General features: G+C 46.2%; 2 protein-coding genes and 1 long non-coding RNA gene across 6 annotated transcripts; 2 read left to right on the top strand and 1 right to left on the bottom strand.

The window, feature by feature from the left end:
* Positions 1 to 1,166: 1,166 nt before the first annotated feature.
* On the top strand, positions 1,167 to 9,675 carry LOC136457085 (vesicle-associated protein 2-2-like). The gene is made up of 8 exons (XM_066457125.1): positions 1,167 to 1,540; positions 3,229 to 3,299; positions 3,449 to 3,530; positions 4,114 to 4,229; positions 4,319 to 4,924; positions 5,367 to 5,429; positions 5,527 to 5,604; positions 9,551 to 9,675. The coding sequence occupies exons 1-8, from the start codon at positions 1,492 to 1,494 to the stop codon at positions 9,659 to 9,661; spliced, it is 1,176 nt and encodes a 391-aa protein (XP_066313222.1). The 5' UTR covers positions 1,167 to 1,491; the 3' UTR covers positions 9,662 to 9,675.
* Positions 9,676 to 10,166: 491 nt separating this feature from the next.
* Positions 10,167 to 14,920, bottom strand: LOC136457086 (uncharacterized). Of its 4 annotated transcripts, none has more exons than XR_010759647.1 (5): positions 14,794 to 14,920; positions 14,249 to 14,318; positions 11,262 to 11,280; positions 10,669 to 11,164; positions 10,167 to 10,459 (listed from the first exon to the last, which is right to left on the bottom strand). It is a non-coding gene; the product is annotated as an uncharacterized lncRNA (long non-coding RNA). The 4 variants fall into 4 exon arrangements; XR_010759648.1 differs by having other exon boundaries at positions 11,262 to 11,277; XR_010759649.1 differs by having other exon boundaries at positions 14,249 to 14,362; positions 14,794 to 14,816.
* On the top strand, positions 11,380 to 14,265 carry LOC136457083 (uncharacterized). Its single transcript, XM_066457124.1, has 2 exons — positions 11,380 to 13,179; positions 13,432 to 14,265. Exons 1-2 carry the CDS (start codon positions 11,673 to 11,675, stop codon positions 13,542 to 13,544), a joined length of 1,620 nt encoding a protein of 539 aa, XP_066313221.1. The 5' UTR covers positions 11,380 to 11,672; the 3' UTR covers positions 13,545 to 14,265.
* Positions 14,921 to 21,558: the final 6,638 nt, after the last annotated feature.

Genomic DNA, 21,558 nt, shown 5'->3' with positions numbered 1-21,558 from the left:
CTTTGCGTCGCGACAGCACTGTCGGCGAGATTAAGTATCAACTAGTTCAGGAACCGGCAGTCCCGGCGTATCTCGACGCCGGTGGTAATTTTTCATAATCGATTAGTTAAATTGGTGGTTAACCGTATTATGAAAGACGAAAAACAAATCATTGGCTTATCAAATTCTCTATTCGGCCGTGAAAAAAATTCAACAAAAGACAGAAACAAATCTACTCTTGATTTTACGTCAAGCAATATTTAGAATAACTCCCACTATTAGCGCGACGCGTTCGGATTAAACCGTTCAGGTACCGCCGGCCGGGTGGCGGGCGCGGCGGCCAAGCGGGCTTACTGCTTGGGCAGGCGGAATTGGACGCGGTATTTATTCGGCTCTGCCGCGCCACGGATCAGGGCGTGGCACTGCCGCGCCAAGGTCGGTGGCGCGGCAAGAGCTGCCACGTCAACGGTCACCGAAACCGGTCGTCGCCACGTCAGACCTCTGCCGCGCCACCATGCATGGCACGGCACAGCCATTTAGCTACGCCAGGACAATAGGCGCGGCAAAAAGTGTTAGTTTTTTTTAAAAAAAAACTTGTAATTTAAAATTAGTTATAAAAAATTGTTAAAATTAAAAAAAAAAATCATCCGGGCTGACGCTGACCCGCCCGCCTCCCAGCCAACCCGGCGCGTCACAGCCTCCAGGTGGCGCCGCCCCACTGGACCCACCGTACCGTTTGCGTTTGACGATCACGAATTCCCGCTCCCAGCGTCCGCTCGAGCCAGCCGACACGGCACCGAAGGCGGCGGGACCCGCCTGTCAGCCTCCGCTTCAGAAACCCACGCCGCTTGTGTCGCGTTCGCATGGCTCGCGTCGACGGCAGGGCTCGGTACAACTTTTTCACTCAAGTGCCCCGACCTTATCGTCGATTTACGAACGAGGGCCACTGCCGTTTCCGTCGTGAGCAAATGGAAAGGGTGGGTGTGGGGTGTGTGTACTGTGTAGGGACCAATATGCAAAAAAAAGGTCTGCCGGCTGGACCCCGCACCGCCAAAAGGCAGGCCCCACACGCGCCTCGCCTGGGAGACGTCGCTGCCCGCTCCGCGTCCCCCGAGGCCCTCCCTCCGCTAGTCTACTCCCATTCTCACCCAAGTCCCCAACTCCCTCCCAAACCCCGTCCGGCCGTCCCACTTCGTCAAAATCGGCGCGGGGGGCGAGAGCGACCGCCATCCCTCTTCCTCCCTGCTCCTGTCCTCCCGTCGTCTTCACTCCGACGCCTCCCCCTGCTGCTGCTACCGCTATTGGGAGGGGGGCGGTCCCTGTCGCGCGCGACGCCGAGCCTTCGTGACCGGGACAGGCTGCTGATTCATCGCGCACCACCCGCCGGCTCGGCCTCGGCCTCGCTCGCGCCTCGCCACACCTCGCCAGCGGATTACTGGTGGTGGGCACCGCTTGTGCCTGTTGTTGTGTACCCGGTGCGTCTACTCGTGGCCGTCCCTGCAGCCGGCGGCGATGGGCCAGGACCTCGTCGAGATCCACCCGCGCGAGCTCCAGTTCACCTGTAAGTCCCCGCCCGCTTCCACTTCCCCGCTCCGCTCGCTTGGCCTGGCCTCATCCGCCGACGCCGATGAAACGCACGAGCCCGTGACGCCGGCGCCGCGCTTGTTTGTTGGGGGCGTGCTTATCTGCTTCGATTCCGTGTTTCGTTGGCGTAGCTCACTTCCCCCCCCCCCCCCCCCCCCCCCCCCCCCCCCCCCCCCCCCGTTGCGGATCGTCTGTATGTGTGTGTCTCGTGCCAAGGTCTATGCATGACGCTGTCTGATGATTCGAGTTAACTTTTGCCGATTTGTTCGCGTGCGTTGAATTGAGGATAGGCGCAGAGAGTAGCCCACAAGTGAACCACTACTGTTGCGTTTGGTTTTGGGGATCGGCTTCCGAACCTGCGATGTACTCGATGGAGTAGGAGCCAAGCTAAACCCCTTGTGAATTCGGGAAGCTAACGGTTTCGTCCATTTTTTTTGATTTCCCCCCACCTTTGCTTTCTCATACTACAGTTGTAACGGTTCCATGAGCTTTAGAGGACCACCTCGCAGAATCCCTCTCTCGGTATCCAATCGAGGCAATAAGCCTAGCCTTTTTCAACCTTTACTTTGTCAGTAATGTGTGGCAGTGTCGACTGTAGAGGCCGTAACTTTTCTTCCAGCCGACTACTTTAGTTGGTTGCTTCCATTCTCTTCGTTTGGTCACAGACAGGTAGATTTTGTGGTGCGAGTGGTTGTAAAGTCCGGTGGCTGCTGCTGATGGGGCGTGTGTCAGCGTGTTACGGAAGCAGGGACGGAGGGAAGGATCTGCTTGGCTGTTGGCTCTTGTTAACATAAATGAAAGTGCACTAATGGCTCTAGTGGCGGAGCTAGAGAAAATTCAAGGGGGGTGCGCTTGCCTCGTGGGTGCATAGACTTTTATTTTGAGGGTGCGAATATATCGAAAATATAGCTATAATCACTGTTTTTCTGTTTTTGCGTGGGTGCGACCGCACCCACTAATGACTATATACATCGCCCATGAATGGCTCACAACACTACTGATATTAGTTGTGTTGAGAGAGAAGGACCTTGATGAGAGGGAAAGGTTTTAAGCTTTATGAACTTGACTTGATAAATTATTTGGCATCCATAAACTGCAAATGTGTTGCGGTGCGCTTCGGCCGGACCTGGACTGAGTACAATCATGGCTGTAACTGATTTTGTCTCAAAAAAGTCGGGTTACACTATTAAGTGAAAAATGGTCTTATGAGTGTTCTCGGGAAGAAAATAAAAAAGACACAATGAGTATGCTTAAAGTAATAGTTGGGGGACCTGTAGTGAAATGTTATATTTAGTGACCTTCCTATAAGAAAGTGTACTTGAGTTTTTCCCATCACTATTTTTGCTCTGGTCTCTGTGTGAATGCAGGTAACACACTAGTCACAGGAAAAATCTAACTGTCTCTCACAGATATCCAACCTACCATGTTGAAACCTTAAATTGTTCGGCTGGTCAGCTTGGTTATTGTACTGAACTCAGCATCCTTTTTTTTAACATTTATGCATTGCTACATCTTCGTTCTGGATTTCTAATCATGCTTTCAAATGCATTATTTTGTTTTCACTAGTTTTGTCATTTCATTTCAAACCCTGGACTCTGTATTTGTTCTTCTTTATTTTTAAATGTAAATCTGACCCCCCTTTTTCCTGTTCTGTGTTGTTTACAGTTGAGGTGAAGAAACAAAGTTCATGTGTTGTCCACCTAATCAACAAGTCCAACGAATATGTTGCTTTCAAGGTTTGTCAACAACTTTGACTTAGCATCTTAAACAAGTCCTATTTTCTACTCAAGTCTTTCTCCAATCATGCTAATGGCTCATATGTGATGTCTAGACATTGAAATATTGAATATCCAATTATCCATTCCTTTTTCCTCAAATTGGCTAGGTTAAAACAACATCTCCTAAAAGATACTGTGTTCGACCAAATACCGGAGTTATCCTTCCGAGGAAAACATGTGAATTCACAGGTATGCATCTACGCTCACTGTCATTGATAATGGTTGTGTTTATTGAAGTAGAACCATGTTGGTAGTACTCTGATATCATTTGAACCTACTTCTAAGAATTGTGCTTACTTGGGGGTTAGAAGTTAAAAGAGACATGTCATAGCCATCTTGTCCGATGTCATTTTGGCGAGTCAGTTTGGGTTTTCAAGGCAACATTTTCCACCAAATTTCACTATGTGGTTACTGGTATTGGCGTTTGAGAGGTGGAAGCACAATAATATTGTCAAGTAAAAAAAAAGAGGCAATTCAGTAATTCTTAACATCCTCGTGGAGTCCTGGTTCGGTATCAATGTGCATGAAGCTAAAGTGATAAGTTTCAGACCGGAGGTAGTAATTCTGACTCTTGTTTGATGTGCATTACAAGTGGATTCCTTCTTTACTTTCACTGCCCATTAAATAAACACTTGTGCTTGCTATTGGTACAAGGGCAATAGTTATTAAACTTTTCTGTCTTTTGTATACCTTGTCAGTTTTCTTTCTTATATTGGCTACATTATTCTTTTCTCTTATTCTATTTGTGCTTGCTTTTTACTTATATATGTAGTTACCATGCAAGCACTCCGAACTGCTCCACCAGACATGCAATTAAAAGACAAGTTTTTGGTACAGACCACAGTTGTTCCTTATGGTACATCTGACGAGGAACTCGTTCCTGCTTTTGTAAGCACCTAGATATAACCTTTAGTTGCATAGTGTTCTTTTCATGTCATTTGTTGTAACTGTGATGCTCACTAATTCTTTCTTATCAGTTCTCCAAAGAAACTGGCAGATACATTGAGGAAAGCAAATTAAGAGTTGTTCTTGTTAGTGCATGCCAATCCCTCGAAGAGCAACCGACTAATGGAATTCATGACACTGAGCCAGCTGTTGGAATTCCTGTACTGAAAGAGATGCCAAATATAGAGAACGAAGTGCCAGATGTTGCAAAAGAAGTTCCTGCCCCTCTGGCACAAGCTCCAGCAATTGTGACTGGAATACCTTCACCTGTCGAAGAGACTCCAGGCCTGAGAGAAATTCCTGTGCCACTGAATGAAGCACCAGCTGTATTGGCAGAATCTCCTTCCGCTCAAAAAGACCCCTCTGCTATTACAGTTGAACATGCCCCTACTGTTACAATTGAACATGCCCCTGCTATTTCCATTGAATCCCCTCCTTCGAAACAAAGTGTTGCACTTTTTAAGGAATCTCCTCCTCCTCTGAAACAAAGCGTTCCAGTTTTTAAGGAATCTCCTCCTTTGAAACAAAGCGTTCCAGTTTTTAAGGAATCTCCTCCACTGGCGGAAACTACTCCTAAAGAAGCTGTTATGCTAAATGGCCGAGGACTTTTCAATGTGCAGAACCATCAATTATATCATGTAAGCTTCCATTATCTAGTACACCATATGCCCATTTTCCTCATTTTAGCTTAATATAAGCGAATGGTCAGTAGAGCTGTTAAACATGTTTTTGATACACTAGTCACAACCCAGCTTCTAGCCCAACAGAGTCACATACACCCCAAGCAGAACCAAGCCTTAATACTGGTTATATTTTGGCAAAAAACCACCTGTTTTCTACTGAATCTTTATTTAAAAATACAGTTATGAAATACAATGGTGAAGAGTTACTTAGAAAACTGGATTGAACTTGGAATTGTGGCCCTCATCTTGGCTCTACAGTTCTGATTTATTTCTTTCACAGAATCACAGCCTTCAAGTCAACGTATATACATAAAACTCCCAACTTGCATGGGGATGTTTTGTTGTTTTTCTTTTCGTACAGCAATGTGTTTATTTTCTCCTTTTACATATGTACCAGGTAACAGAAGATGTTCAGAATATGAAGTCAAAGCTCAACAATCTTGAATCAAAATTGGAAGAGGTAAGCTGAACACCATGGGATACTTTCCATTACTTAAACAAGTATCAGGATTAGATTTTAAATGGTGAAGATACTCTAATATGTTTCTGTTTCGTAGGCTGAAAAGATGATAATAAGGCTAAGAGAAGAGAGCAGAAGTACCACCCAGGAGCGGGATAAGCTACAGCAAGAAATGGTTTGTCTTGAACTTCATCGATATTTATATTGCCATCTGAGCCCTGGTAAAGGAGGAGGGTTGTGTTAGGCGTGGCGAGCCAACGTTAAATCTAGCCATTCTAATGGAGATGAAACCCGAAAGAAAATCGTTGGGGCGTAACCCTCTTAGCGACGCGCCATATCGGAACCCGGGTATGGTGTTAAATGAGCAAGGGCTGGGTCGTCACCCCCGTGACGCACCGTGTCGCGATCTGGGCACGGTGTCAAGTGATCAAGGATCGGGTCGTCGCATCCTTAGTGGCGCGCTACATCGGCGCCCGGGTGTAGTGAAAAATGAGCAAGGGTCTTCACATCTGATTCGACGAGTGCGAAGGGTAAGGAAGCTAGTCGAACCAACTAGGATCCGTTTAGGCAGTTGTAATGTAGGGTCGCTTACAGGTAAGTTAAGAGAATTAGTTGATACCGCGACTAGGAGGCATGTAAATATATTATGCGTTCAAGAGACTAAATGGAAGGGTCAGAAGGCGAAGGAGGTGGACAATACAGGTTTCAAGCTTTGGTACACAGGGACAGTTGCGAATAGAAATGGAGTAGGAGTTTTGATTGATAAGAGCCTCAAGAATAGTGTGGTGGGAGTGAGAAGGCAAGGAGATAGGATTATCTTAGTCAAGCTTGTCATTGGTGATATGGTCTTGAACGTAATTAGTGCGTATGCCCCCCAAGTAGGCCTCGACGAGAGTGCTAAGAGACAGTTCTGGGAAGACTTAGATGGCCTGATTAGAGCTGTACCCAGTAGTGAGAAGCTTTTTATAGGAGGAGATCTTAATGGGCATGTAGGTACTACAAGCGCGGGTTTCGAGGCAGTTCATGGAGGTTTTTGGTATGGTAGTAGGAATCAGGAGGGGGAGGAAGTTCTAGACTTCGCGGTAGCTTTTGACCTGATGATAGCCAACACTTTCTTTAGAAAGAGAGAATCTCATCTAGTGACCTTCAGTAGCGGACAACACTCTAGCCAGATTGACTTTGTCCTCACAAGAAGAAAGGACAAACGAGCATGCTTGGGTTGCAAGGTGATACCAGGGGATGTGTTGTTTTTCAACATAAGCTTTTGGTGGCAGACTTTCGTTTTCAGGTGCGTGCCCGTAGGGATAAACAAGCTAAGATTGAAAGAACAAAATGGTGGAAACTGAAAGGGGAGACGTCAGAGGTATTTAGGGAAAGGGTTATCAAAGAGGGCTCTTGGAAGGAAGAAGAAGACATAAACAACATGTGGGAGAAGATGGCAACCAACATTCGGAAGGTGGCCTTAGAGGTGTGTGGAGTAACCAAAGGAAGCGGAGGCGAGGCTAAAGATACTTGGTGGTGGAACGAGGAAGTCCAAAGGGCTATTAAGGAGAAGAAAGAGTGTTATAGACGCTTGTACCATGACAGGAGTGTGGACAACATAGAGAAGTACAAGGTGGCAAAGAAGACTGCAAAGCGAGCTGTAAGTGTGGCAAAGGGTAGAGCATACGAGGGTCTTTACCAACGTTTGAGTACGAAGGAAGGAGAGAAGGACATTTATAGGATGGCTAGAGTTCGTGAGAGAAAGACAAGGGACTTCAATCAAGTTAAGTGCATTAAGGATGAAAGGGAGCATCTCTTGGTGAAGGAGGATGAGATCCGACATCGATGGCAAGAGTATTTTGACAAATTGTTCAATGGTGAGAATACGGACACAACCTTTTAGTTGGATGACTCTTTTGATGACACCAATAGGCGTTTTGTGCGGAGAATCCAAGAATCTGAGGTCAGAGAGGCGTTGAAAAGGATGAAAGGAGTTAAGGCGATGGGACTGTGGATGGTATCCCAATCGAGGTGTGGAGATGTCTCGGGGACATAGCTATAGTATGGCTAACCAAGCTGTTCAACCATATTTTTCGATCGAACAAGATGCCTGATGAGTGGAGGAGAAGTATATTGGTACCGATCTATAAAAATAAAGGGGATATTCAAAGTTGTACTAATTACCAGGGAATTAAGTTGAGTCATACTATGAAGCTATGGGAGAGAGTTATCGAGCATCGCTTGAGAGCAATAACGCGGGTCTCTATGAACCAATTTGGTTTCATGCCCGGAAGGTCAACCATGGAAGCCATTTTCTTAATAAGACAAGTTATGGAGCGGTATAGGGAGAAGAAGAAGGACCTACACATGGTTTTTATTGACTTGGAGAAGACTTATGATAAAATACCAAGAAATGTTATGTGGTGGGCTTTGGACAAACATAAAGTCCCAACGAAGTACGTCGGGCTCATTAAGGACATGTACAACAATGTTGTGACTAGAGTTCGAACAAGTGATGGAGACACGAATGACTTCCCGATTAGGATAGGACTACATCAAGGGTCAGCTTTGAGCCCTTATTTGTTTGCCTTAGTAATGGATGAGGTCACAAGGGACATACAAGGGGACATCCCTTGGTGTATGCTTTTCGCGGACGATGTAGTGCTAGTTGATGAAAGCCGAACATGAGTGAATCAGAAACTGAAGTTATGGCGGGAGACTTTGGAGTCCAAAGGTTTTAGACTCAGTAGAACTAAAACTGAGTATATGAGATGTGACTTCGGCACTACTATTCGGGAGGAGAAAGATATTAGTTTAGAAGGTAAGTAGTGCCTAGGAATGATACCTTTCGATATTTAGGATCAATGCTACAGAGAGACGGGGATATTGATGAAGATGTTAGTCATAGAATCAAAGCAGGGTGGATGAAGTGGCGGCAAGCATCTGGTGTCCTATGTGACAAAAGGGTACCACAGAAGCTAAAAGACAAGTTTTATAGGACGGCGATTAGACCTGCTATGTTGTATGGTGCAGAATGTTGGCCTACGAAAAGACGACATGTTCAACAGATAAGTGTAGCGGAAATGCGTATGTTGCGTTGGATTTGCGGTCATACAAGAAGGGATCGAGTTCGGAACGATGATATACGTGATAGATTAGGGGTAGCACCAATTGAAGAGAAGCTTGTCCAACACCGGTTGAGATGGTTTGGACATGTCCAACGGAGACCTCCAGAGGCACCGGTGCGTAGTGGAATCCTAGGCCAGGATAGTAACGTGAAGAGAGGCAGAGGAAGACCGAAGTTGACTTGGGTAGAGGCAATAAAATGAGACTTGAAAGGATGGAATATACCCAAAAACTTAGCCTTACATAGGAGTGCTTGGAAGACAGCTATTCACGTGCCTGAACCCTGATTGCTTCTGCTGGGTTTCAACTCTAGCCTACCCCAACTTGTTTGGGACTTAAAAGGCTTTGTTGTTGTTGTTGTTGTTGAAAAATGTAGAACAACTATATATACTTGCTTAAAAGAAAGAGTATTCAAGCATAGGGTTTTTAGCTTGGCTGATAAATAAGAAGCATGAAAAAGCTAAACGCCTTTTAGCCACAACCCCCTTCCCAATTCCCACCTGTTATTGTTTGGCCTGAAATTTGTAGGTGCAAACTAACACATTTATAGTCACAATGAATGAAAGAGGTTGCATTTTCTAGTCAGATCCGCACTGCAATGCGTCATGCTGTTAACTGGTTCTGGTAGATTCTCCGTGCCATGTTTCTGCTGGAGGCATTTGTACCAGATGCTGGAGGAGCCATCCATCCGGAATTTCATTTACTAAATGGTCCCCATATATCCAAACAAAAAAAAAAGTCCCCTGATAGAATCTGACAACCAAAATTTATTGATGCATTCATTTCCCAATTTATGCGTTTAGATCTGGAGGATCGACTGATAGTCACCTGATATCTTATCCATGTTTGAAACTGAGTACTGAAGATACTCTGAACTATCATATTAACCTAATGGGTGTTGCAAACTTCTCACTGTCGAACTGCTCTTTTACCATCATTGAATTTGCTTTGATTTAGACTTTAGTTATTACAAATCGGTATATTATCTCTAATATGATGCATGGTTTGTCCAGGTATTCCTAAGAAAGAAGGGAACCCCAAGGAGTCAAGTGGGTTTCCCCTTGCTCTTTGTGGTGTACGTGGCGCTTCTTGGTACCTCACTCGGTTACCTGCTCCGCCTATGAGTTCCGAACTCTAATCTTAAAAAAGTTCAGCAGATGGGATGCTTCATATGTGGCAAGAGAATCGAACGGCAGTTGCACTCTAAAATGTTGGAGAGATGAATTTATTAGCATTATTAGTTCAGAACATCATATGGTTTTGCACATAACAGCAGTGCTAAACTACCAGTTGCGGGTTGCCTGTATGTATAGAACAGTTTTTTCGCGTTGTATAGAACCCACCCAAAAGATGCCTGCTGCCTTGTAGACTAACCTGGGATTCTTCCATCCGCCGAAGCTTTTCTTTTACAGTTTGCTGGATTCGCTTGTCCTGAATCGGTATTGATCTGTTGCGTGACTATTTACACCTGGTTTAGTTCCAGTTATTGATTTTGTGTAGTTAATTAACTTGAGTCTAATATCCTGCTGGCCTATAGAGGCACTCAGTGTATTGAAAATCCAAGAAAGTCACGAATCGCGACCGTTTAGTTCGTGTCAAGATACCAAGATGTAGTAAGAGCCAGCCTGATTGGATTTTCAACAGTCTTCATCATATATAATACGGAGTACAACGAAAAGTAGGGAGCATACAAAGGATGGGCACGCACAGCGGCCTGCAAACGGAAATCCATTCAACCTAATGGGCTCTGCAGAGGACCACGGGGTACAGCACTACTGCAAGCTATACATTATTTCACGTGGAGGATCTGATCAGGAATCGGCATCAGAATTCAGAAGGGCGGCGGCCCGCCGGGGCCGGGGTGTCCGAGGAACGGCGGGCAGCAGTCCTGCAGCAAGCAGCAGCAGCAGAGAACGTAGAAGCTGCACAGCAGTACAAGAACCATAGCCCATCAGGGTCCTAAAATTTTTCAGGCTAACACGAGCCAAAAAAAAAACTAAACGAGAGATGCTGAGAATCTTATATAATATACACTAAAGCATTGAGCAGCATCTGATTGGACAGTTCTGTTCGGTCTACAAATGCAAGGATTGGAATGGTGTTAGCTACAGTAGTTAAATATTCAGCTCACCAAGATCCCATGAAGCCTCCAAAGCCAGGTCCCCAGAAACCAGGTCCACCAGGCGGTCCACCAGGCAGCGGCCCCCAGCCTGCAGGGCCTCCTCCAGGTGGGCCCCACCCTGGGCCTCCAGGTCCATGAGGACCCATCTCGACCGCCCACGAAGACAGGAAGCTGCCTAACCACACAGTCCACAGCTGCACAAAAACTCAGCCCAGGCCACAAAATTTTGAAGAGTGTGAACCAGTGCAGGTGAGTGTATGGACTGATGTGATGCAGTGCTAGCTCAAGGTGGAGGAGGATTTTATAGACCGGCGATCAAGATTCAGGACTGGCAGCTGTGCATGCACCTGCCGTTCAATAGCAGCTCCATCTCATCTCATCCTCTGGTCTCTGCCTCAACCACTGGTCTTTAATTAGTGTTGCATTCTAGGGAAGTGTTTTGCACTCTTAAGCTTGGTTCACCACATGACTAATTGCGCCTCAGTTGTCGCCGGTATTGTGTGATCTACAAAAACATGGTGGTGTTGCCTCTACCCGGTCAACATTTGTATCAAAGCTGTCAGCATATTAGTAGTAGTAGGGGAGGGGAGACAATGAAGCACCTGAATAGTTCCCTTCCTTCTTGGATCAGCAAGGATAGCAACGGACCGGCCAGCCGAGCCCAACGATCACACAGCAGGCACAAAGTTAGTTTTTTTTTATAAAAAAAAATCTATAAACGAAGCAAATTTTACAGCAATGATGCGCTGCAATTAGACAACTAGCACACCTGTCGCAACCCCTTCAACAAAAACTTTTGTTTGGTTACGGTTTCCCTAAATTTGTCACATCATGCATGCATGCGTTTTCCCCACGAGACTTGTCCATTCATGCATGCACGTGGCATACAAGACCCTAATTAATCTCCTGCGACTTCTCCTTGCCTCAAATCCCAGACCCCCCCATATTGGTTCCTCGTCCTCTCGTTGCATTTTGCATCTCCGACGCTCTCTCCTCTCATCCTTTGAGCCACCATGGGCTGCGGTGGCTCCAAAAAAGCGGTGGCCACCGGCAACTCCGGCAGCAGCAGATGCAACCGATTCAAGAGGAAATCCAGCGTCGTCGACGCCACCCAGCCATCGTCTCGTGTGCTTCAGCCATCCAACAATGCCTCCACCGCCGCTGCGAAGGCCAATGGCGAGGTGATCGCTGAGACGAAGGACAAGGCAGCCAGATTGAAAGAGAAAGCCATTGGGGAGAAGAAAGAGGAAGGGATCAACAACAAGGCCGAACAGGTCGTGAAGGACAACAAAGAAGCTGTCACTGAGAAGGAGGGCAACGCGATCTCGAAGGCGAATGCCATCAGGGAGGAGAAACAGGTCGAGATCAAGAAGGATGAAGCAGTCGTCACGGATGCTAGAGAAGTGGTCACCGTTGAAAAGGGCAAAGAAGCATTGACCGATAAGGCTGCCAAGGAGAAGAAAGATGAGGTCGTCAAGGACAAAGCAGTGGTCGCCGATCAGAAGGCTGGCATGTCATCAACTGAGGATGTGAATGTCATTACCGAGGAGAAAGAAGAAGATATCAAGAAGGATGGTGTGCTCAAAATATCGACTAAGGCAGCCGTTGAGAAGGAAAATGGGGGTGACAATAAAGACATGGCAACCGAGGAGAATGATGAGGCTGCGTCGACCGAGAACGGCAATGTTGAGGAGAACAAGGAGGATGACAGTGTCACCTTCCCGGTTGCCATGGTGACAGAGGAGGATGGCAGCATCACCTTCGCAATACCAGATGAAACCGAGGCCAAGGACGATGAAAGTGTTACCTTCGCAAGTGCCCCCACAACCAGCAACATGGTTGCCATGGTGACCGAGGAGGACGGAAGTGTCACATTTGCAGTACCAGTTTCCCCTGTGACCAAGGATGATGAGAGTGTTACCTCTGCAGCTGCCCCAGCAACCAAGGACCACGACATGGTTGCCATGGTGACTGAGGAGGATGGCAGTGTCACCTTCGCAAAACCATTGGCCCCTGTGACCAAGGATGGTCACAGTATTAACTTTGTGGCTACCCCTGCGACCAAGGATTACGATAGTGTTGCCTCTGCAGCTTCCCCGATGACCAAGGACAACGAAATTCTCAGCTTACAGGCTGCCCAAGAGGAGGAGGAAGAGGAGAAGGAGGTAGAAGAGAAACCTGAGCCTTCTGAGGACAATGAGGAGGTGGAAAATGAGGCAGAGCTGGCAGAGCCTACTGTTTCTGAAGATGAGGAGGCCATGACCGAAGCTGATGGTGCAACAAAAGCTGAGGAGGAGGCAGCAGGACAGTCTGAACCTTCTGAAGATAATGAGGTAACCAATGAGGCAGATCTGCCAGATGCTACTGCTGTTGAGCAGGTGCTAACCAAAGTTATTGAGGAATTCAAAGTGGAGGGGAGGGTGGACACAGTAGGCGAGAACACGGTTGAGGAGGAAGACGAGAGTGTCTCCAAAGAGCCAGATGAGGGGAAATCCATTGCACCTTTGAGAGACGAGGATGGTAGGTTGAATTTTCTTACTGTTAACTGTGCCATTCTACATATTAAACCACACATTTCTTTTATTTTGGCATGAACTCACGCTAATTGATCAGGCCAAAGTAATAAGTCTTCTGCTGCTATCCTTAATTTACAATTGTTTTGTTGATGACACCATCACTCCCTACATGCAAGCAATTATATAATTCTGCTCTAGAGTTACCATCATGTACCGAATTAAGTACTGGCATAAAAACCATTTGTCCCATGTGCAGGGGAATCAGATGGGAAAGAACCCATTGGTTTGCACAACCTCTTTGACTCGGATATCCCAGAGAAGAAGAGCGATAATGAAAAGGATGCTGCTCTAAGTGCGTCGTCTTTTTGAGCCCAGAGAAGGAGAACAATGATGAAAAGGCTGCTGCTCTAAGTGCATCTTTCTTTTTGAACTGAAAATGATGTACCATACCAGATAACATGTATGCGTCATTGAATGTTCAACATGCTCTGTTCCTTTTAGTCAAAGAGGTTGTGCATGCATGTGTGTTCTATATGTGCTTCTTACTGCTGCATACTTACAGAATTGATAGAGTGACTGTCATTCTGTGTAATACAGCATTAAGGTATCTGTCTAAAAATACCATTTTAGGCAAATCTATACTGACCATGTGGTTTCAATGTAGTTGGTAGGTAGTTTTTGATGAGTTTGTTGCATTATTCAAAATCAAGGACATATAGAACAACAAACGAAGTCAGCATGTCCTTTTCTAGACAGGTTGTCTTGTCTTTATTCAAAAAATTATATACAAATGCTAATAGCAAAATGATGCATCAAGAGTTGGGTAGACATTTTTGAAAGTCATTATCAACATGAGGAAGGGTACTTGATTGTAGTTAGTATTCTACTCCCTCTGTTCCAAATTATAAGTCGGTTTGGCTTTTCTACATCCATAGTTTTTACTATGTATCTAGACTTACAATTTGGAATGGAGGGAGAGTATGATATGATACAGTTCGCAAAAAAAGACATGATATGATACAGTCGAAACAGCTGGGTAGGTCTCTTAATTAAAGTACAAATGATGTGCTTACCAGAATTCAAGTTGATGTTGACGGCCCACCAGCCACAATATAATTTGCTATTGATAGATCTGACTGTGTCCTGTGAATGAAGCAAATTTGAGGAATAAAACCATACGCGCAACACTGGAAAAAGAAAGCAAATTATTGAAGACATCATGGCCTTAAACTTCCGCCAGTATCAGCACATGCTACCAATGTTGATTGTGGTACCAATATAATCAAATTAACACTTGATAATGAAAGTGCAGGTCAGAAGAATATGAATTTGACCAGGATATACTGAAAGAAAAAGCAGTAAGCTGATGCCAGTTAGATCATATAACATTCCTACTGATGTGCCTGTAGCCCTGTAACAAACTTTATCCTGATTGGGTGGTAGTGGTACTAGTTGGTGTGGAATTGATTGGTTGAGTGAGTTGTCTCATCTTCAACCAGAAGGACGAAGAAGAAAACTAAACTACAACATGGAAAAGTGGACAGTGATGCCTCAACAACTAGCCCCACACAGCCACAAAACAAAGCCCGAAAGCAAAGAAGATTCATATCAGACATACCATTGAATAGAAAGACCTTCCATCCACAGTCGTTGACATAAAGAAATTCCACAGCCAAGAAGTCTTTAATTGCCCCCCTCGCCTCCTTCATCCCCATCCTACCAAAAACTCATCGCTCCTCCCTTTGTAACAGCTAACATGGGCAAGCTGTGTTGCAGCCAGGAAGATGATGAGCCAGGGTTCAACCTTCTGGGGCTGCTTGTCACCGTCGTCCTCGCCTTGCTGCTGCTGATGCTGTGCACACCTCCCCGGCGCAAGCGCTGCGTCGTCTACAACCCTTACTGCTAGGATGGGGCCATGCCTTCGAGCTTCAAGGTAGGGAGGATCATCTTCTGAGGTGTGCTGGGGTGAATAGGAGATGAGCACCGAGCTAGGCATCGATATTGATTTTAGTCAAGTTCAAATTATGAAATAAATAAATTATGCTGAGTTGTAAAGCATTCTATTATTATCAATGTGCCTACTGCAAAAGGTTGATCTGTAACCTGATCCGAAAGTTATTGCTAAATTGACTACTCAAATTTGTTGATTTCGTATTTGAGTTGCCTTCTGCAAGATCTATTTGTGTCCAATATTCTGTCAAATCAGGGAAGAGAACTTAAGGCACCAAAATCCATCGCATCTTCACAAAACCTTTTGAGCCTAGGATTTTGTGTACAATTTTGAAGGGGTGAGTGTGTGTAGTTCGTCTCGGTTCATGAATTGCATGATCAGTCTGTGCTACATCTTTTTTTGAGGTTCAGTCTGTGCTACTTTAGTGTCAAAAGGAAGGAAACAAAAACTTATACTAGCATGATCCGATGATGCAAGAGTCAACAATTACTTATGTGTCGTGATAAACACAGATCTATTTTATATATAAGAGAGAAAAATATTGGAGCAGAAAAATCATGGTTCGAGCATTGAGGTGGGGACAAATAAAGTAGTCCAAAGCAGCCAAACGTAGCATCACCTGGGGAAACCAATGGTCCACGAACTCGCCCTCGATCTAATCCCCATATCCCTCCACCTTGTGATCCTCTAATCCGCAGCAATCCATACGAACACTTTCTTCCTCCTTGTTTACCCCCCCTTTCTCTGAGGTGGTAGCGCCGTGGCAGGTTAGCCACCTTGATATGATGATATCCATGATGAGAAACTTGTAGGAACGGGGGCGCAGCGGCGCGGAACCCGGCTGGGAAGGGGAGGGAGAGCAGGAGGAGAAATGGGAGCCCACTCGCCGCGACGGGAGCTGCCATCGCCGTCGCCGGACGAGAAGGCATCAGCCATGGGGAATAGTGCGGGGAAGCACTATTTCGCAATCTGTTATACTTTTCCAGGGAGTTTTGTGCAAAAAAAATCATATTGTTCCCAATTGCAATTAAAAATCGTGATCATTCATTACGGTGCTTAAGTGGAATAATGTCGGTCGTGGTTTTTATTTGCAAGTCCATTTTAGGATATTTCATATATAAATATACTCCGAGAATATTAGTCGCGATCTATTTTGGGGAGTTTTAGTAAAGTGTCGCATGACGAGTAATAATCTGATTCATTTAAATGTTTTTTCTATAAAAACCAAAAATGTTGACTACTGAAAATGAGAGTCAAGTCCACCAATAGAAGAGGTCAAGCTAAGCCAAGTCGCACTAATTTATTATGTTGCATCTCCAAAGCATTTGTTGCTAACTTGATGAAAAATGTTGATTTGTGCAGAGTGAGGTTAGCTAGTTAGGTTGAGGATGTTCGGTTCTGTTAGAGGTGTGAGCTATGGTTATGGTTGCAATGCCCTCAGTATTTCATTGTGTGAGTGGTTAGTAGCGTATAGCTTTACTAGAAGTAAACAAGGTCGTTATTTAAGATGGAATTTGTTTATCTAGATTTTAAGTTGTCTCGTATTTTCTAAGATGTGCTTAATTTTTTCGATGTGCCTCTAGGAATAGAGTAGGTGAGGTCGAATGCATTCTATGTGCACGCTTTTTTTTTTGTTGTTGTTGAAATCATATAAAAGAGGACCGAAGGAACAGGTCCTCTTCATGTCATGACAAAGTTTATGTCAAAGTCCTGTCAGCTCATATCATGCTATGTCTAAGCAAACCATCCGATAATTCGAATTTGAGCTTTTTACCTGTGCAGCCCCGGAAAAAATGCATCTTCCTTGGATGATCTCTTTTTTTTTGAACTTACATGTATGGTCCCAAACCAAACTTTCATTCCTTTTATGGCCTTTCGTCAATTCTATTGGGGTATTCTATTTGTTTCCCCACTTATAGATACGCGAAATGTCTAAATTGCCCTTCTGTTTATTCTGCCTTGAGACCGAGGCAAAACTTCCGACCGAGACGTGATAAAAAAAAACTCCCGACCGAGACCGAGCGAGCGAGCGAATGGGGAGGGCGCCGCCGCCGGAATCTCTCCCGCTTGATCCAGCTCCGCCCGGACCCACTCCCACCCTCGGCCGCCGTGGTGTAGGCGGAAGCGCCGCCGCTCAGCTGGTGGAGCGCGTGTGGCCGGGGCTGGTCCGGGGCGGTGGCCACCTCCAGCGAGCGTGGCCAGCCCGGCGCGGCACCAGGCGGCCCCTCCCGCAGGCAGCACCTCCAGCGACGGCGAGCAGCCCGGCGCCATCCCGCATCGGATCTGTGCGCAGGAGAGCAGCGAGTGCGGGCGGCTATGGCGAGTTCGTCTGGAGATGAGGCCGTATCGGGGGCCTCGCCGGGAAGGGAGCTTAGCCGGTGGCGGTGAGCCTGTACAGTGCAGCAGGGGAGGCCTCGCGTGGACGGCAAGTGCGGCCGCGCGTCCAAATAGGAGCAGCAACGAGCTTGCATCAGCGACAACCGCATGCTTATTTTGATGCGTTCCATGCATCAGCGGCAGCAACGAGCCTGCATCAGCGGCAGCCGCAGGCTTATTTTCGATTTGGTGATGATGCGTTTGATTAGAGTCAATTTCATGATCTTGTATTAGATTTGAGAACAATGATGTTTTTTTAACAAGACTCTGCATTTGCTGAATTTTTTTGATACGAATAAAAGTTCAGTTCACCGTGACTTCAGATCACAATGTATTTTTGTCTTGATTCCCTATAATTTCAATACATGGAGCATTAGCTCAAATTCATGAAAGATCAAATTGCAGGACCTGTATTTTATTTTATTTTTTTACCAGAGGTAAAATGATCATTTTACTCTTGACTTAACAGTAGCGAAAAAAAAGACGGAAGGCCAAGAAAATTTCGGTTTGGGACCGTACAGTTAAGTAAAAAAAAAGATCATATAAGAAAGATGCATTTTTTTCAGGACCAGGTAAAAGGCTCTTCGAATTTCCGACGTCACTTTCAGCCAGCGGTCCATGCCTCTAATGGGCCGATGCGGTGGTGCGAAGGCTGTTCTGAGCTGGCCCACCACACTGGACACGCTGGGCCGTTGCCACTGTCTGCCTGTGAAAGGCTGATGGGCTCTCTGGCCTGTAGGGGATCAGATCTTTGGAGCCCGACCACTTTTCCCTCGGGCTGCTCTTCTAGGTCCAACGGTCCAGCCCACCAAGAACTTATGTCCACGTGACAGGAATTTCCATGCCCATATCAGTGTTTTGTTTTTAGCGACGATTTAGCATATCATTTTCTATATGTAATTAGACCTGTTTGATCCACCGGCTAGATTTTAGTTAGGCTGGATCTAAACAGTTCATTCCATTAGCGGCTAAAAGATCTCTCAGCTAATGGGAACTAGATAATCCCAGTAGATGTTCCAACCCAGTTAAAGACAGTTAAAACCGACGAAAGATGAAAATACCCTTCCGCAAAAACGCCCTCGGCCGCGTGCTCCGGACACGTCACCTTCCGCATCCACATCCGCACTCGTGCCAGTCTTCTTCTCCGCCGTACCCACTGTCTGTGAAAGGCTGATGTGCTCTCTGGCCTGTAGTTAGGCAGATTTGAGACCAGATCTTTGGAGCCCGCCAACGCGCTTGTAGCACAGTGGTGAGCGCTCCCGTCGTGGAGGCCACCCATCTGTCTTCAAATCCCAGTTGACATGCCCCTCGTCTACGAGATTGGTGTGGCTTCGGTGATCTCTAGAAAAACGTTTGAGGTGTATAAGTCGTAGTTTCTAGGGATGTGCGTATGTATGATGGTGTGAGTATTGCGTAGAGTATAAATACTATAACTTGTACACTGGGAAGTCCAAGCTCAAAAAAAAAAGATCTTTGGAGCCCTGCCACCTTTCCCTAGGACTGCTCTTCTAGGTCCAGCGATCCCCACCAGGAACCTATGTCCATGTGACATGAATTTCCCATGCCCTTTCTCCTAAAAAATGAATTTCCATGCCCATGCCAGTGTTTTATTTTTAGCTACAAATTAACATATCATTTTTCTATATACGTAATAAAGAAGAAACAGAAGAGAAAATCAAGGTGGCATCAGTCCCACGTCGGTAGCGACGTAGCGTAGCAGCACCTGGGACCGATCCAATGTCAAAACTCAGTTAAAAGTTGTAACTGCATGCGGATGCATTCGATCGGTCGGACCATGTCAAAAGACCACTGCAATGATAATAAGGCCAATGCAAGGTTTCACCTTTCAGCAGGCCCGGCCCTGGGGCAGGGCGAGCGGGGCACACGCACCAGGCCCCTGACGCCAAGGGGCCCATTAGTGGCCAGCAGGTATGTGTTCTGTATACGTATTTTATATAGTTGAGCAGAGGACGTCATAGCATCGTCCACCAATACTTGGATATTGCTTATATTGGTAGATACGTGCTGGTTGCCGACTTACCCTACTGCACTATAATCTATCTTTTAATCTTTCAATCTTTAGAACTGAGATTTGGGATCCACGAGTCATTTCTAGGTAGTGTTTAGTTCCTAAAATTTTATAAAATTTTTCAAGATTCCTCGTCACATCAAATCTTTGGACGCATGCATGAAGCATTAAATATAAATAAAAAATAAAACTAATTACACAGTTTAGACGAAATTCACGAGACGAATCTTTTAAGCCTAATTAGACTATGATTTGACACTAATTGCCAAATAACAACGAAAGTGCTACAGTACCATTTCCCAAAAAAATCGCCAACTAAACAAGGCCCTAGTGTTTATTGCAAGATCAACGATTGGAACAGCCAAAGGCCACAGCAAGCCTAATCTCATGAGGATGTTTATGTGATTCATTGAGCGTTTCCTCATCATTAAGACATTAAGTTGCAGGTTTTACTCCGTTGTAAGTTGTTTTTAGTTCGTCTTAAGCCAAACTCTAACAAGCTTACAAATCTACTAAATAAAAAATCTACTAAGTATTATTACTACTAGTACTATGTTTATGTTGAGAGGCCCTGCATGCCAGTTTCGCTCCAGGTCTGTGAAAACTCAGGACCGGCGCTGCCTTTCAGTTAAGACGTGAAATGAAACAAATCTCTCTCTCGTTACATAGTTTCATAGCACAGTGTCATAGGTTATTTTAGCATTTCGTGGGTCCCACCGGTGTCTCTCTCTTCCCTCTCTTCCACGCCGCCGGCAAGGCTCCGCTCACCGACGAAAGCGGTCACTTCTATTTGGATCAGGTCAAGTAAACGCACGTGCTTTGACATAGTAGCCGCGGCGGACGGCTGGCCGCCGGCCGGCGACGATGCAGATATATAAAATATATATAGATGGAGGATGCATCGCGACGCTCTTCTTCGTGCTCGTCACGCCAGGGCTGCTCTGCAAGATCACCGGCAGCGGCCGGGGCGTCCCGGAGTTCCACAGCATGCGCACCAGCGGCTTCGCCATCTTCGTCCACACCGCTCGCACTTGCGGCCGGCGGAGCTCGCACCTGCGCCCTGCAGAGCTCACGCTCGCGCTCGCGCTTGCGGCCGGCGGAGCTCCGCACTACTACATAAACTTTACCGGAGGCGGGCGTTTTCGGTTTTCCGCGGCGGGCAAAGCCGTCCGCCGTGGCCTAGAGGCCACGGTAAATCGTGGCTTAACCGCGGCGGGCGGCGTTGCCCGCCGCGGTTAATCGATTTACCACGACGGGCGGTGTAACGTGCCCGCCGTGGTAAATATACTTTTACCACGGCGGGCATGTTAGGATGCCCGCTGCGGTTAATCATTTTTAAAAAAACAAAAAAACCAGGAGCCCGCCAGCGAGCCCGTTCTCAAGCCCACTGGCGAGCCCACCGGCGACGGATCCGGGCTTCCCACGGCCGCCACCACCTCGCCAGTCGCTCGCAGGGGACCACGCCGACGCCTCCTCGCGGATCCCGCCGCGCCGTGGGGGAGGAGGTCGCCGCCACCAGATCCGTGGAGGAAGAGGTCGCCGTCGCCGGATCTGGAGAAAGGAAGAGGGAGGAGTGAGGGAGATGGAGAGAGGAAGAGGGAGATGGAGAGGAAGAGGGAGATGAACTCACTGGATTTGAAACCTGAAAGGTCCTAATATGGCTAGAGGGGGGTGAATAGCCTATTTAAAAATCTACAAATTAACTAGAGCAATTTGATTAGTATGACAAATAGCGTAATGCAAACTTGCTCTAGCTCTACAAGGGTTGCAAGCCACCTATCCAACAATTCTAGTTGCAATGAGTACTTAGGCACACAAACTTGCTACTCCAAAGAGCTCAACTAGATGAATGTAAATAATAAAGCAAGCTCTCAATTCTAATTATACTAAAGAGCTTGTATCAACTAGTTTGCAAGAATGTAAATAAGTAAGTAGGGTGATTATACCGCCGTGTAGGGGATGAACCAATCACAAGATGAAGATCAAGCCAATCACCGGGAGAATGCAAATGACAAGAGACAACCGAT

This window comes from Miscanthus floridulus, chromosome 6, assembly GCF_019320115.1.
Source record: "Miscanthus floridulus cultivar M001 chromosome 6, ASM1932011v1, whole genome shotgun sequence".
Classification (NCBI taxonomy): Eukaryota; Viridiplantae; Streptophyta; class Magnoliopsida; order Poales; family Poaceae; genus Miscanthus; species Miscanthus floridulus.
Note: the sequence above shows the minus strand (reverse complement) of the source record. Positions and strands in the feature narration are given on the sequence as shown.